The sequence below is a fragment of the Schistocerca piceifrons genome, chromosome 2 (genome assembly GCF_021461385.2).
Source record: "Schistocerca piceifrons isolate TAMUIC-IGC-003096 chromosome 2, iqSchPice1.1, whole genome shotgun sequence".
Classification (NCBI taxonomy): Eukaryota; Metazoa; Arthropoda; class Insecta; order Orthoptera; family Acrididae; genus Schistocerca; species Schistocerca piceifrons.
The window spans coordinates 267502262-267517553 of NC_060139.1; the positions used below are offsets into that span (position 1 = coordinate 267502262).

Here is a 15292-nt window from a genome sequence, read left to right on the forward strand (position 1 = left end):
AACCATTTAAAGCAATAACTCTTCACTTCTGTATTGTCAAATTACACTTTTCGTGTGCAACTAAAGTTACATGGACATCAACTCCAAAGTACATCACATACAAAGATGTCACTATCTCATGAAATACATTACTGTAGTCACTAACTTTAATCTGTACACTGGGATATGTCATCCTAAGATGTTTTTATGGAATTATGTGTGTGTGATAAAACATCCACAAGATAAAAGCTAAGAACCATACTTACAATCTGATGTTTACAAATTGCTACTTACCGAAGAATGTTGTCTGAGAAACAAGCAAACACCAACAGTCACCACAAATCAAGTAATACAAAGGCATCTTGACACACTATAGCACTAGTGCGGTTTGTAGGAATGCAGAAAACCATGTATTATGTCAACAACAGACCCAGAAGAGTTCCATGATACAATACAGCTAAAAAGGGTTAAAACAATAGGTGCAGTGCCATCTGTGATGTCTCTCCGCTACGGCAGAAAGGATGGCAATGCATCATTTTAACATAAGCAACGGGGAGATAGTTTTAAGTACTCAGTGTGAGGCGATAAAATAGGTGATGTATTTCAAGACTGCAAAACCAATTAATGTTCTTTGCACATAATTTATGGTTTGGTATTATTTTGTTCTCTTGCTTGTAGTTTTCCTGGGAGTCCAGGCAGTGAATTCCATCAAATGGAATTTTGGAGTGACATAGGCCTACAGCTCCACAGTGCATTTGTAAACTGAAATTTGAAAGAACAGAGATAGAAGAATACATTTGCTGGTACAAGGGGAACAAGAAAATTTCATCCACGGGTGTATTAATATAGAGATATAATAAGAGCAGATCTTTCCAAATGCCTTTTTTTTTTTTTTTTTTTTTTTTTAACTGAATAGTCATTTGCGTGCAGCAAAAAGAAGTTGCGAATCATTTTTTAGTTTCCCATCCTACATGTTTACACGTACAAAAATGAATTCATACATCATGAAATAGCTTTATCAAGCAAATCACTACTGGAGGGAGTCACTCCTGTAGAGACGTTTTTGTTGACATTGCTGTCAAACAGGATGGTCAATGAGGAGAGGGATTTAATAAAGAAGCTGGTGATTTACAATTTGGTGGGAAGTAATATGAAGCAGGCAACAAAATGAGAAGGAAATAAGTGTTTGGAGGTGTCAGATTTGTGCCCTTTTAGATAAAAGCTGTACAACTCAATACCATTAAAGATCACATTTTGTATTGCACAGCTGTTATTTCTGATTGTTCCCACTGTATCGGTGCCTCTATGATGAAGGTTTCGATCACCTGAGTTTGAGATACTGCAATAGATGCTCACACAAATACTGAATGCACACTTAGGAAGGTGTTAGAAGATTGCTGCATGACACAATGCAATTCAGGACACAGTTTGACAGTTATCTACTTGAATCTCTAAGGCAGACTTACTCAGGTAGGCCTACTTTTATGTGACTGCCACCTACATTTAAATCCAAAACAATAACATTTCTAACACTTTCATTGTTGCTTTTTCCATTTCATAAAGAATCATTACAATACTGTCACTTCTTTTATCATATTCCGCAGCAAAATATTGTCACTACATTTGCATGTGAAAGATAATGAACTTGCTATCACCACAAATTCATTTTTACTGAGTTTTAGGAATGAAAGTTGTCATGACAGACTGTTCTGTGGGACATCTTGAGATGTAGGTTAGTTTAAAAGCATTAATTTGTTGAGAGCTGAGGCCAAAAAATGTTATATTTACAAGGCAGTTGGCAACATTTTCTTTTATTTATTTATTTGCTGTCCATATAAAAACCAGTCTACAGACAGTGTCACAGATTTAGTTCATGTGTACATAAAGATGAAAGTTTGTAGTAAGTTTACAAAAACAAATTTATGGCTATATACATTAACAGTTTTACAGGGAGACCCTACAATGTGAAACCTTAATTTTATTTATTCATTCATTCATGCATGGATCATCTTATAATGATACAGGATTTGTCATCACAGTACAATAAAAATAAATATTAGCTCAAAAATAAACACACACACAGAACCAGTAATAAGACTAAGAGAATAGCATGTGTCAACCGTAGCCTTGGTGAAGCAACCATCCTAGCATCTGCCTGAAGTGACTTAGGAAAATCACAGAAAACCTAAATCAGGATAGGCAAATATGAGTTCAGCTTCTTAAGAACTGCACTGTCTCATTCAGATGCTCTCTTCTACTGAATAACTGCAATTCTCTATTAATAAAAAATTCAGTTTAGTCTTTAAGGTATTTTAATCACCTATCTTGACATCAGAAGGCAGTCTATCGTAAAAAAATTGTCCTTACTGTATGTGAACTGCAGTCTGCCACTTTTTTATTGCCCACAATTTTGTGAATGTTTTCCCTTCTCTGTGCACTGTAGTTATGTACATTACTGTGTATTAGATTATGATCTGGGTTTATTTTCACAAACATGATTGCCTGCAGGCTGTACATAGAGAGATGATAGGCCTAAGCATTTTATAATCTCTGAAAATTTCTCTACAAGGCTGTCTCTAGTTTACCTCATCTACCACCCTTATTGCCTTTTTACACAGCCTAAAAAGCTTGTCTGTGCAGACAGCTGGTACCACACACCAGAAAATGCAGATGTATCAACGGAACAGTTCAAATATTATTCAGAAAACAGTCCATAACCACAATTTGTGGATGTCTCATATTAATTTGCATACCCATTTTTGCCCCCCCATGAACCATGGACCTTGCCGTTGGTGGGGAGGCTTGCGTGCCTCAGCGATACAGATAGCCGTACCGTAGGTGCAACCACAACGGAGGGGTATCTGTTGAGAGGCCAGACAAACGTGTGGTTCCTGAAGAGGGGCAGCAGCCTTTTCAGTAGTTGCAAGGGCAACAGTCTGGATGATTGACTGATCTGGCCTTGTAACAATAACCGAAACGGCCTTGCCGTGCCGGTACTGCGAACGGCTGAAAGCAAGGGGAAACTACAGCCGTAATTTTTCCCGAGGGCATGCAGCTTTACTGTATGATTACATGATGATGGCGTCCTCTTGGGTAAAATATTCCGGAGGTAAAATAGTCCCCCATTCGGATCTCCGGGCGGGGACTACTCAAGAGGATGTCGTTATCAGGAGAAAGAAAACTGGCGTTCTACGGATCGGAGCGTGGAATGTCAGATCCCTTAATCGGGCAGGTAGGTTAGAAAATTTAAAAAGGGAAATGGATAGGTTGAAGTTAGATATTGTGGGAATTAGTGAAGTTCGGTGGCAGGAGGAACAAGACTTCTGGTCAGGTGACTACAGGGTTATAAACACAAAATCAAATAGGGGTAATGCAGGAGTAGGTTTAATAATGAATAGGAAAATAGGAATGCGGGTAAGCTACTACAAACAGCATAGTGAACGCATTATTGTGGCCAAGATAGATACGAAGCCCACACCTACTACAGTAGTACAAGTTTATATGCCAACTAGCTCTGCAGATGACGAAGACATTGAAGAAATGTATGATGAAATAAAAGAAATTATTCAGATTGTGAAGGGAAACAAAAATTTAATAGTCATGGGTGACTGGAATTCGAGTGTAGGAAAAGGAAGAGAAGGAAACATAGTAGGTGAATATGGATTGGGGGACAGAAATGAAAGAGGAAGCCGCCTGGTAGAATTTTGCACAGAGCACAACATAATCATAACAAACACTTGGTTTAAGAATCATGAAAGAAGGTTGTATACATGGAAGAACCCTGGAGATACTAAAAGGTATCAGATAGATTATATAATGGTAAGACAGAGATTTAGGAACCAGGTTTTAAATTGTAAGACATTTCCAGGGGCAGATGTGGACTCTGACCACAATCTATTGGTTATGACCTGTAGATTAAAACTGAAGAAACTGCAAAAAGGTGGGAATTTAAGGAGATGGGACCTGGATAAACTGAAAGAACCAGAGGTTGTACAGAGATTCAGGGAGAGCATAAGGGAGCAATTGACAGGAATGGGGGAAATAAATACAGTAGAAGAAGAATGGGTAGCTTTGAGGGATGAAGTAGTGAAGGCAGCAGAGGATCAAGTAGGTAAAAAGACAAGGGCTAGTAGAAATCCTTGGGTAACAGAAGAAATATTGAATTTAATTGATGAAAGGAGAAAATATAAAAATGCAGTAAGTGAAACAGGCAAAAAGGAATACAAACGTCTCAAAAATGAGATCGACAGGAAGTGCAAAATGGCTAAGCAGGGATGGCTAGAGGACAAATGTAAGGATGTAGAGGCCTATCTCACTAGGGGTAAGATAGATATCGCCTACAGGAAAATTAAAGAGACCTTTGGAGATAAGAGAACGACTTGTATGAATATCAAGAGCTCAGATGGAAACCCAGTTCTAAGCAAAGAAGGGAAAGCAGAAAGGTGGAAGGAGTATACAGAGGGTCTATACAAGGGCGATGTACTTTAGGACAATATTATGGAAATGGAAGAGGATGTAGATGAAGATGAAATGGGAGATATGATACTGCGTGAAGAGTTTGACAGAGCACTGAAAGACCTGAGTCGAAACAAAGCCCCCGGAGTAGACAATATTCCATTGGAACTACTGACGGCCGTGGGAGAGCCAGTCCTGACAAAACTCTACCATCTGGTGAGGAAGATGTATGAGACAGGCGAAATACCCTCAGACTTCAAGAAGAATATAATAATTCCAATCCCAAAGAAAGCAGGTGTTGACAGATGTGAAAATTACCGAACTATCAGCTTAATAAGTCACAGCTGCAAAATACTAACACGAATTCTTTACAGACGAATGGAAAAACTAGTAGAAGCCAACCTCGGGGAAGATCAGTTTGGATTCCGTAGAAACACTGGAACACGTGAGGCAATACTGACCTTACGACTTATCTTAGAAGAAAGATTAAGGAAAGGCAAACCTACGTTTATAGCATTTGTAGACTTAGAGAAAGCTTTTGACAATGTTGACTGGAATACTCTCTTTCAAATTCTAAAGGTGGCAGGGGTAAAATACATGGAGCGAAAGGCTATTTACAACTTGTACAGAAACCAGATGGCAGTTATAAGAGTCGAGGGACATGAAAGGGAAGCAGTGGTTGGGAAGGGAGTAAGACAGGGTTGTAGCCTCTCCCCGATGTTGTTCAATCTGTATATTGAGCAAGCAGTAAAGGAAACAAAAGAAAAATTCGGAGTAGGTATTAAAATTCATGGAGAAGAAATAAAAACTTTGAGGTTCGCCGATGACATTGTAATTCTGTCAGAGACAGCAAAGGACTTGGAAGAGCAGTTGAATGGAATGTGTCTTGAAAGGAGGATATAAGATGAACATCAACAAAAGCAAAACAAGGATAATGGAATGTAGCCTAATTAAGTCGGGTGATGCTGAGGGAATTAGATTAGGAAATGAGGCACTTAAAGTAGTAAAGGAGTTTTGCTATTTGGGGAGCAAAATAACTGATAATGGTCGAAGTAGAGAGGATATAAAATGTAGGCTGGCAATGGCAAGGAAAGCGTTTCTGAAGAAGAGAAATTTGTTAACATCCAGTATTGATTTAAGTGTCAGGAAGTCATTTCTGAAAGTATTCGTATGGAGTGTAGCCATGTATGGAAGTGAAACATGGACGATAAATAGTTTGGACAAGAAGAGAATAGAAGCTTTCGAAATGTGGTGCTACAGAAGAATGCTGAAGATTAGATGGGTAGATCACATAACTAATGAGGAAGTATTGAATAGGATTGGGGAGAAGAGAAGTTTGTGGCACAACTTGACCAGAAGAAGGGATCGGTTGGTAGGACATGTTCTGAGGCATCAAGGGATCACCAATTTAGTATTGGAGGGCAGCGTGGAGGGTAAAAATCGTAGAGGGAGACCAAGAGATGAATACACTAAGCAGATTCAGAAGGATGTAGGTTGCAGTAGGTACTGGGAGATGAAAAAGCTTGCACAGGATAGAGTAGCATGGAGAGCTGCATCAAACCAGTCTCAGGACTGAAGACCACAACAACAACAACAACCCATTTTTGAATGTATCATGTGTCACAAATTTATTTTTATCATTGCGGAGATTATTTGGTAAATATGTGTGATTACAACCAGTGATTTTCAAATATGCTGCTCATTTCACATTGCTTCCTCTCACTGCTACTAAACACACCATCTATCCACTGGTCTCTCAAACTTTCAACTAGCTGTTAACACCACCTTTTGTGTTTCCAGTATGCCCTCTGTCAAGTGCTGCAAATGTTGCTTCATACATTGTAAGTAGCAGCACTGTCCTTGATCTACGGACTTACCAGTAAAAACGTTCAAGCGAAAAAGCTTGAAAACGATGTTTTGTGTAGTCATAAATCATACAATATCATGTAGCTTACCAACAGAAAAGTTAATGTTTTCATAATGTATGGTGTAAAGTATCTATCCACAAGAAACATCATCACTTACAAATGCCTGTGCCTTATCATTGCAACCATTCAATTTAACTCTCTGTATCTTTGGCAGTAAAGGTTCTCCATTCTCTCTCTTCTTCTCAGTTGGCTTGGTTTTTCGCCTACTTTCTCCTCAATAAATCTTCCCTTGAAAATACGTCTAAGGAAACTGTTACGCCTTGATAATAATTTTCTCCTTTCAATTGCTTTTAACTGATCTCTCGATATACATATTTCTTCCACTGCGACGTAATTTCCGTTTCTTGCTTTTACTTTATTTTACTTATTTATTTATTAAATTGGTGCTTTAGTTCATAGTATTTTTCTGTAAGTTTAATAAACAAAACAGGTACACATAACAGAGAATTCAGTCATAAATAATATATTATCAATCAGTATTCACAACAGTCTGCCACAGCCGGGGTAACTTTCAAATTTCGCAATTTTAGAAATCCTGTGGTTTTGAGGTGAAGAACTCGTCGAGCCATGTTCAGAGCGCATTTTCGTCCAGAAAGGAAGTTTATTTAGGGTTGTTTGATAAAGAGCACAAGATCAGGTGAATACGGTGGGTGCAGAATGACTTAACACTCCAACTCCCCCCCCCCCCCCCCCCCATAGTGTTGACTCGAAATCTAGCGGAACGCGGGTGGGTATTATCATGGAGGAGGGTCACTTCACATAATTTTCCTGGCCGTTGTTCTTGGATAGCATCAGCAAGACATCTCAGTTGTTGATAATAAATGTCAGCAGTGATAGATACACCTTGGGTAAGCAATTCGTAGCATACCACATCGTTGCTGTTCCAACAGATGCATATCACTATCTTTTGTGGACAAACACAGCTTTGTTTCGGGTGAACCATTCCAATATATTCCTTATGAGAGGACAGAGAAACCATTTCTCATCACCAGCAATAAAACAGGACAGGAATGGTTAGTGTTGTTCGTGAGCCAACTGGTGACAAGCAAGCAGAGACGCACATGTGGCTACTTGCTGATTTCTGTAATTTTGGCGTAGAGCCTGTGGTACCCATACATCCAAATTTTGAACCTTCCCCACAGCATGGAAATGTTCCACAATGGTGAAATGATCACAGTTCATCACATCTGCCAAGTACCATGTACTATGACATGAGTCACTGAGGATTAATGTGTTTAAACAATCTTCTTCAGACCCCACAGGTCTCCCAGAACTTGGAGGATCACTAATGTCAAAACGACGCTCCTTAAAACGATAAAAACATTTTCTTTCTGTGCTCTGTCCAACTGCATTGTCCCCATGCACAGCACAAATGTTCCTGGCCACCTCTGCTGCTGTCAGCGTTCTACTAAACTCAAACAGAAGAAGATGTCGTAAATGTTTGGATGTTTGGATTCCGCGACTTCGCGCACCGTTTTCCAGTGTACACAGCTCCATTCACTATCTCCAAATAATAATAAGTAAACTTAAATAGCAACAGTAAACTACAAATAAAAAATGACAGTCCATAAATAAACCCCCAGCAATCAAAATATCAACATGCAAAAACAAAATTTCTACGAAATTATTCACCATCCTAATAGTTATAACATATGCATTGATTCTAAATGTTTGTCAATCACTCATAGCCAAATACGACAGTACAAAGGTAAGGTCTGGGAAAAATAAATTTCCTTTTCTCACCGCTTAGGTCTTTGTTTTCAATAAAACACTATTTCAGGCAAAGTAGTCAAAGACAGGGTGAAACATACATTTGCACAAACTACTTTGTGAGAGGAGGTCAATAACATTAACATATCCCTAATGAACTACATAGGTAGATTCCTTGTGAACTCAGTTTAATGTTCAGGGCTTATGATGGTATATCAGCTTCTTGTGAATTTCCTAAAACTCACATTGACAACCGGTCTCACCAAAAATACACTGCCTGGAAAAAACATGAAGGAGAAGAGAGAACCACCCAGAACAAGAGAAGGAAATGACAAAGAACTTGGCAGTATGAGCCCACTTAGTAAAACATTGCACCCCTTTGGCCTGGAAGCATCCACTGATTTAGTTAAGAAGGATGTCTGAAGCAGTTCTTTCCTCCCTGAGCTAAGCTCGGCACACCTGTTGTAATTGGTCTTTGACGTACTGGATACTGGCACCAGGACATAGTTGATGTCTGAGCTGATTCCATATGTTCTATCAAGGACAGAGCTAGGGATCTTGTTGGATACAGGAGTATCTCAGCACTACACAGACAGTTCATAGCTACATTTGCTGTGTGTGGACAAGCACTGTCCTGTTGAAAAATGGCATCATGACACTGTCACATGAAAGTTAACACATGGGGATGCAGGATATCCATTACTTTCCACTGTGCCATCACAGTTCCCTCAGTCACAATTACCTGTGACCTGAAGTCATACTCGCTGGCTCCCCAAAACATGATGCCAGGATAAAATCACTCTGTCTCTCCAAAACATTGGAAGAATGAGACCGCCTGCCAAGTTGCCACCTTACTTGCCTACAACGGCTATTTGGGATAACGCAGAACCACAATTCATCACTGGACACAATGGGATGCCATTCAACAGCAGTCCATGCTTCCAGGTAACACCACCATTTCAAAATGCAGGCATTTGTGTTGTGGTGTTAATGGCAGTCTATGCATGGGTACCATAATTCCCTTAGTCTGACTGCTGCTAGCATCCAACAAATGGTGCAGGAAGCCCGCCCAGTTAGCTGTGCGGTCTAATACACTGCTTTCCAGGTGGGAAGGCGTGCCAGTCCCCGGCACAAATCTGCCTGGCAGATTAGTGTCAAGGTCCAGTGGCCAGCCAATCTGTGGATCGTTCTTAAGGCAGTTTTCCATCTGCCTCAGTGAATGCAGGCTGGTTCCTCTTATTTTGCCTCAGTTACACTATGTCGGCGATTGCTGTGCAAACACTTTCTCCATGTATGCTGTCTGCACCTAGTGGTCCATCTGTGAGGGCTTATGCCTGCCATGCCAAACTGATCCGCCAGCCAGCGAACTTGAAATCTTCACTTCCTCTAACACGGGTCTATCCTGGACTCAGTATCTCGGCTGCCATCCACAGAAGATACCCAACAGCATCCACTGATCTGCCAGCCATCACCCTTGGAATTTTCACCTCTTCAAGATGCTGGCCTTTCCTGGATTTGGTGTCACCATAACTGATATTCTTCTACATGAGCCTGTACACAGCAGTTACCATCACCACCTACCCCACAACAGACTACTGTCACAACAGAACACTGTCACAACAGAGTCTGGCTTTGCCATATTCATAACGTATCAGGAGGATCCATTTCAGTTGTATCAGTCAGAATCTAAATAATACTGAAACAGGTTTTTTTCTGTGCTGTGTTAACAAAGTGTCACATGCTGTTTGGGAACTCATCGTTTATTGTATGCAGCCTACCACCTAGGACACGTCACCCATCACGTCTTTTGGATGTTACACTTTTTTTTTGTCAGAAAGGGCATTTATGAAGAACATTGTTTTATTTCTAATTAAGACTCTTAACATTGTTGAATGCCAGCCACCAGCACATTAAATATCACTACAAGAGAAGGGGCAACAGAGGAAAGCACTAATAATGAATAGAGAAAACTGGACTGAAACCAGACTTTCAACTGCACAACATTTCCAGGCTCAGATGTGGGGACAGACCATAATTTTGTGGTTATGAACTATAAATTAAAACTGAAGAAATTGGAAAATGGGAGGAAAATGAGGTGACGGGACATGGATAAAAAGACAAAGAAACACTGATTGTAGGAAATTTTAGAAGAAGCATTACACAATGATTGACTAAATAAGGGGAAGGAATACAACAGAAGATGAATAGTTACCTTTGTGAGAGGAAATAGTGAAGATAGAAGAGGATCAAAAATGCAAAAAGACGATGCTCAGTAGAGACCATTGGATACCACAAGAAATATTGGATTTCACTGATATAAGAAAAAACTATAAAAATGCAGACAACGATCTACATAAAAGGGAATAAAAATGCGAATAAACCAAAATCAATAGTAAGTGTAAAATACGAAAGTTTTTGTAACGCATAGTTAGGGCACAGGCTGAGCCACTGCACGCGTTAATCATGTGATTGCGACCTTCAGGCACATTGCTTCAAAAATATGTGGCATTATGTGAAAATGACTGTATCATAACAATAAAATATTCTACTTAACTCTGCTTATTGCATCATGTATGTACTTAAACGTAGGCAGTAGTAACCTTATACCAGATTGTCTCACATTTAACTCTAACCACCTCCTCTGTCTCTGCCACATGTGTGCTACATTATTTTTTTTTATCTTATCATTCTCTGCAGGGGCATCAGTTATTTATGAGGCCTAAAAGGTTTGTTTTGCCCACACCTAGTTTCTGATGCATGTTCTCTACATTGTGATGAACTTTGCTGCTGTTTCACATTTCCTCTGACGTGGTTGTGAATGCTTCATTTTACAATAAAGATGTATGTAGGCCTATAATTTCACCCATTCTTCAACTTCATGTACCAAGATGGTTTTGAGATTCGACAGTATATATGTAGCTCATCAGTATTGTACTGAATATATATGGAATAAATATTTATCTTCTATTCATGAAATACATTTTGACAATTGTACTAAAAGTTTTTGTGCTGATGGTAATGTGTGACAATCATGTATAGTATGTACCCAAGTCTCGATATAATGGTTAGTATAACACGGAGATATACTCTGAAATCTAATCAATATTTCAGTTAGATACTCGCATTTTTATTTTCTGACTGACAGTTACATTTTCCCACACAATCATGCACATGTGTCACTTACATGAAGCAGTGTATATAGTGCCATTTGTAGGAAACATTGCAAGGTTTGGTTTCTTGTCACTGCTGAGTGGATGCGGCAGTTAAATAATGTGGTAACACTACTATTCTTATATGCATTACCATGCCACACAATTTACATTTCAGATGATGACTGTGCACATATTTGCACAGTGCATGAATTTCTGACAAGATCAATGGCAATGCATGCACATCTGTTACCATAGGTAATTACCAAGTTTTTGTAATGTTACATCCAATGTAGTTTTATATAACCTTCATTTTTTAGCCCTCTTCTTCTGTTGTGGTATCCACAACTACATCATTACTCTGCAATTCACAATTAAGTGTCTAGCAGAGGCTTCATTGGACCACTTTTAAGCTACTTCTCTACTGTTCCACTCTCGAACACTTAAATCTTCCCATGCGAGCTCTGATTCCATTATTTTATTACGATGATTATTTGCCCCTATGTAGATGGGTGCCAACAAAATATTTTCACTCTCTGATTGAAATTTCATGAGAAGGTCCTGCCGCTGCAAAAATGGCTACAGGGTTCTCTGACTACTTTTAAATAATCCACATCGGCATGACAGGGTTTTCACTCTTACATGAGACACTGCGAATGGGAAGTACGTGTCTAAATCGTTGGCAGCGACAGTTAGTAACACGTGGCTAGTAACCAGTCGTGTTTCCCGTAAAACAACGAAACTGATCGTAAAGCCACTAATTCAGAAACAAAAACAAATGCAGCCTGTTAAATACAGCTCAGTGCTTAAAAATTAGAATTGTGTACACAATAATAACAGAAGATACTTAATAATCGATAACACTACGTAATTACCGCTGTTTCCCATCCAATTGTCTAACAGCTGACAAAAGTTTCGAATGCTCTAAATCCAAAACTTCATTCTCGGATTCAATATCACTTGCTTTGCTCTCATCCATTATTGTTGGAAATTGATACACAGTTATGTAGGGAGAATGTAGCTTTTACTGATTGTCTGATTATAACCACATTTGACATAAAACTCTACGACACATAAACATTACTGTTACAAAGCCACTGTAAACAACACCGCACATCTAAACACGTGCATCGCACGATGTAAACACGCCAAAGTTATAGTACAGCGAGCCCAAAGAGTTTAGCTAGAGTAGGTCGAGCGTCTGGCTTCGCTGACGTTTCGGATCAATAATAGGAAACTCTTGACCATTCCCACCCGGCTTCAGACAATATCTGGCTGCGCGTGTTCTACTGTTCTGAAAGTAATTGCTTAGACGTGTGCTACGTTCGCCTACTCCCACATTACTCGCTCATTCTCATTTCCCTTTATTTCATTGTTATTGTATGCCATAAGCCAATAAAAAAGGAAAAAATTCTTTGTTATCTTTTCTTTCTGTTGCTTTATATTTTATGCTGGAATTTACTTGTTTTTTATATAGTTTGCACTATTAAAGAGATGAATACAGAAGCAGTTTCAAAATAGTGGAGAAGTTATTCGGAGATGAAAAGGGTTGAATTGATAATGCGGAGAGCTGCATCGAACCAGTCTTTGTACTGAAGATCAAAACAACAACAACAAGCACATTGTTATGGTGATGACTGTCACTGTTCAAATTGGTTCAAATAGTCTGCCATTTCTTGCGGATAACGTTAGTTTTAAGAAACTAGAGTCTCCATAAAGTAAATACACTGTAAAGGTAGAACACCTGAACGCTTAAAAAGGGGCTCATTGGAGTTTCTAGGTTTATATCCTTCGTGATCCAAATGGCCTTTTCTGTATTCTCAAAACTTAGCTACTGCCAAATTATCCCAGATTGTGAACCCATATTTAATGTGGTGAAGAAAATAGATGTGATAGGTGCCCTTAATTTTTTTCTCATGTCATCCATATCTTACATAAAATTAAAGCTGATGCTATTTACTTACATTTTCCATCACAAACTCAGTGACACCTAGTCATACACCTAGATCTCAAATTGACATGGTAGGCACACACTCAGTAGGTATACAGCAACCTATTAAAAGTGGTTTCATCCTTCACAAATTAGGAATCATTGTAAGTGAAGAACAGTTGCTTGCATGCTACAGTTTCATCTATTAACGTTTTCTTCTTTATATTGGTCTCTGTAAACACTAGACTGCACACTAACATTATTCTTGTGGCAACAAAAGACAACCAGAGCTATCAAAGCAGTGTTGAATATGTGACAATCATTTAGACAACCTGCCTCAGTGCTTTACACCGTTAATTGTATTAACATTTGAAATCTAGCAGCCCAGTTTTCAAACGAATTGAAAGCTGATTTGTATCATTTGATTAACTATTATGTTACTAGACAGGACACAAACATGTAATTTCGCCTTTTGAGATCTGAAAGTGATTTTCTAGACCTTCATGTCAAAGTATTCGCTAATAGTGCGTTCATCTATTAGTAGAAACATGAATCGTCTATTCGTTGAATTGTAGTTATCACTATTGTTTACAGACAATTGTGTAACAAAAAAAGCACAAAATGTTCTGTATTTTGTAATGTTAGTGACTGTAACAACTCTCTTTGTCATACTCTCGACTTGTTACACTGGTGTTTAACATAAAAACGTCTAATTATGTCTTAATTAGTGTAATTCACAATATGAATCTAAACTGAGAATATAAACAAAGTGTTTATTTAGGCTGCTGGATTATATATTGAAATTCTGTTTACACTAAAAAAATAATATGCTCATATTTGAAGAGGTAAACATGTTAGGAATACTTGGGATAATACAGTACAATTTCAGTGCAGTTAACGAAAATGGAACTAGCATTGTTTATGTGAATCATTTCACCGATTTTTCCATTAAAACGACAAATACCCATTTGACCTTGTATCCTATTTCATGCACTTCAATTGTAACCGCCAAATAATAACTTTTCTGTAATTTTGGAGAACTTATGTGATTGTAATTATCGAATTACAATATGTAAGAATGTTCCAATGGTCAGTGAGTGTGTATATGACCAGTGATAAATTGTAGTGGGATTTTGGGGTCAATTCTAGAGTCCGATACCACCCGTCGGCTTTGACCAATGATGTAATGTGTGATGTTATTTTGTTTGTGCCGCAGATTGCTGTCGATGAACGTTAAATGATTTCTCTGGATTTCCTCGTTCCGCGCGTGTATTAAAAATTCGATGTAGATTGTTTTGTTTTGGTCTCGTAATTTGTTTTCGGCATCTTTTGTTAATGAAAGTAGTCGTGATGTTTAAGTAGTCGTGATTCATAAGGTCTTGATTTCTCATGCTGTTCGTTATGGATGAGTCAGTTGTTTTTACTGCGAAAATTTTGCTTCAGAAAATGAGTGACCATAAATCAACTATAAAATTTTGCAATCATTGGGCGTCATTGCTGAATTTTGCAAGTACAGTGTCTCTGTAAATTATATGGGTTTGACGAAGGTTGCGTCATCACGAACTTCCGACGAATACATGTGAAGGTGCAGAAAAAATAACATATGGAGATCCATACGCAGGGGGACGTTGTTCGAAAGATCGAGGCTGAATTTAGAAGTAATTGTCATGCTAACCTACTATTTCTGCTATGAATATTCTTGCAGATCTGTCATGCACGATGCTGGGGTTTCATGTGGCAGTGTATTCGACTGGTTCTCGTTTTGCAGAGAAGTCTGCAGGGAATTTATAAAGTATAGGGGGTCGTTGGGGGGTTATAGTTGAAGTAGATGAGTCACATTTTGGAAAGAGAAAATACAAAAGGGGTACGAGGTTGTTGGGCTTTGGGTTTTGGAATAGTAGTTTCTGGAGGAGATTGTGCTGATGCTGTATTTAGAGTTGTACCAAATCGGACAAAGGAAGTCTTGACATATTTAATAGAAGAATGTGTGGAAGAAGGTTCTGTAGTCATGTTGGATGGGTTTGATTCGTACAGGGGGTTGGGTGAAAGGGGTTATCATCACTTGGTCGTGAATCACAATATTCAGTTTAAAGATTATAAGATGGGGGCATGTACTAATACTTATCAAGGGGTATTGGGGG

General features: G+C 38.7%; 1 protein-coding gene across 1 annotated transcript in view; it reads right to left on the minus strand.

The window, feature by feature from the left end:
* LOC124776466 (U3 small nucleolar RNA-associated protein 14 homolog B) overlaps window positions 1-12360 on the minus strand; it is a 73357-nt gene extending 60997 nt beyond the window's left edge. The window contains exon 1 of the mRNA XM_047251479.1: window positions 12097-12360. Coding sequence (XP_047107435.1) covers window positions 12097-12200 — 104 coding nt within the window. The 5' untranslated portion in view covers window positions 12201-12360. The remainder of the gene's footprint in view (window positions 1-12096) is intronic.
* Window positions 12361-15292: the final 2932 nt, after the last annotated feature.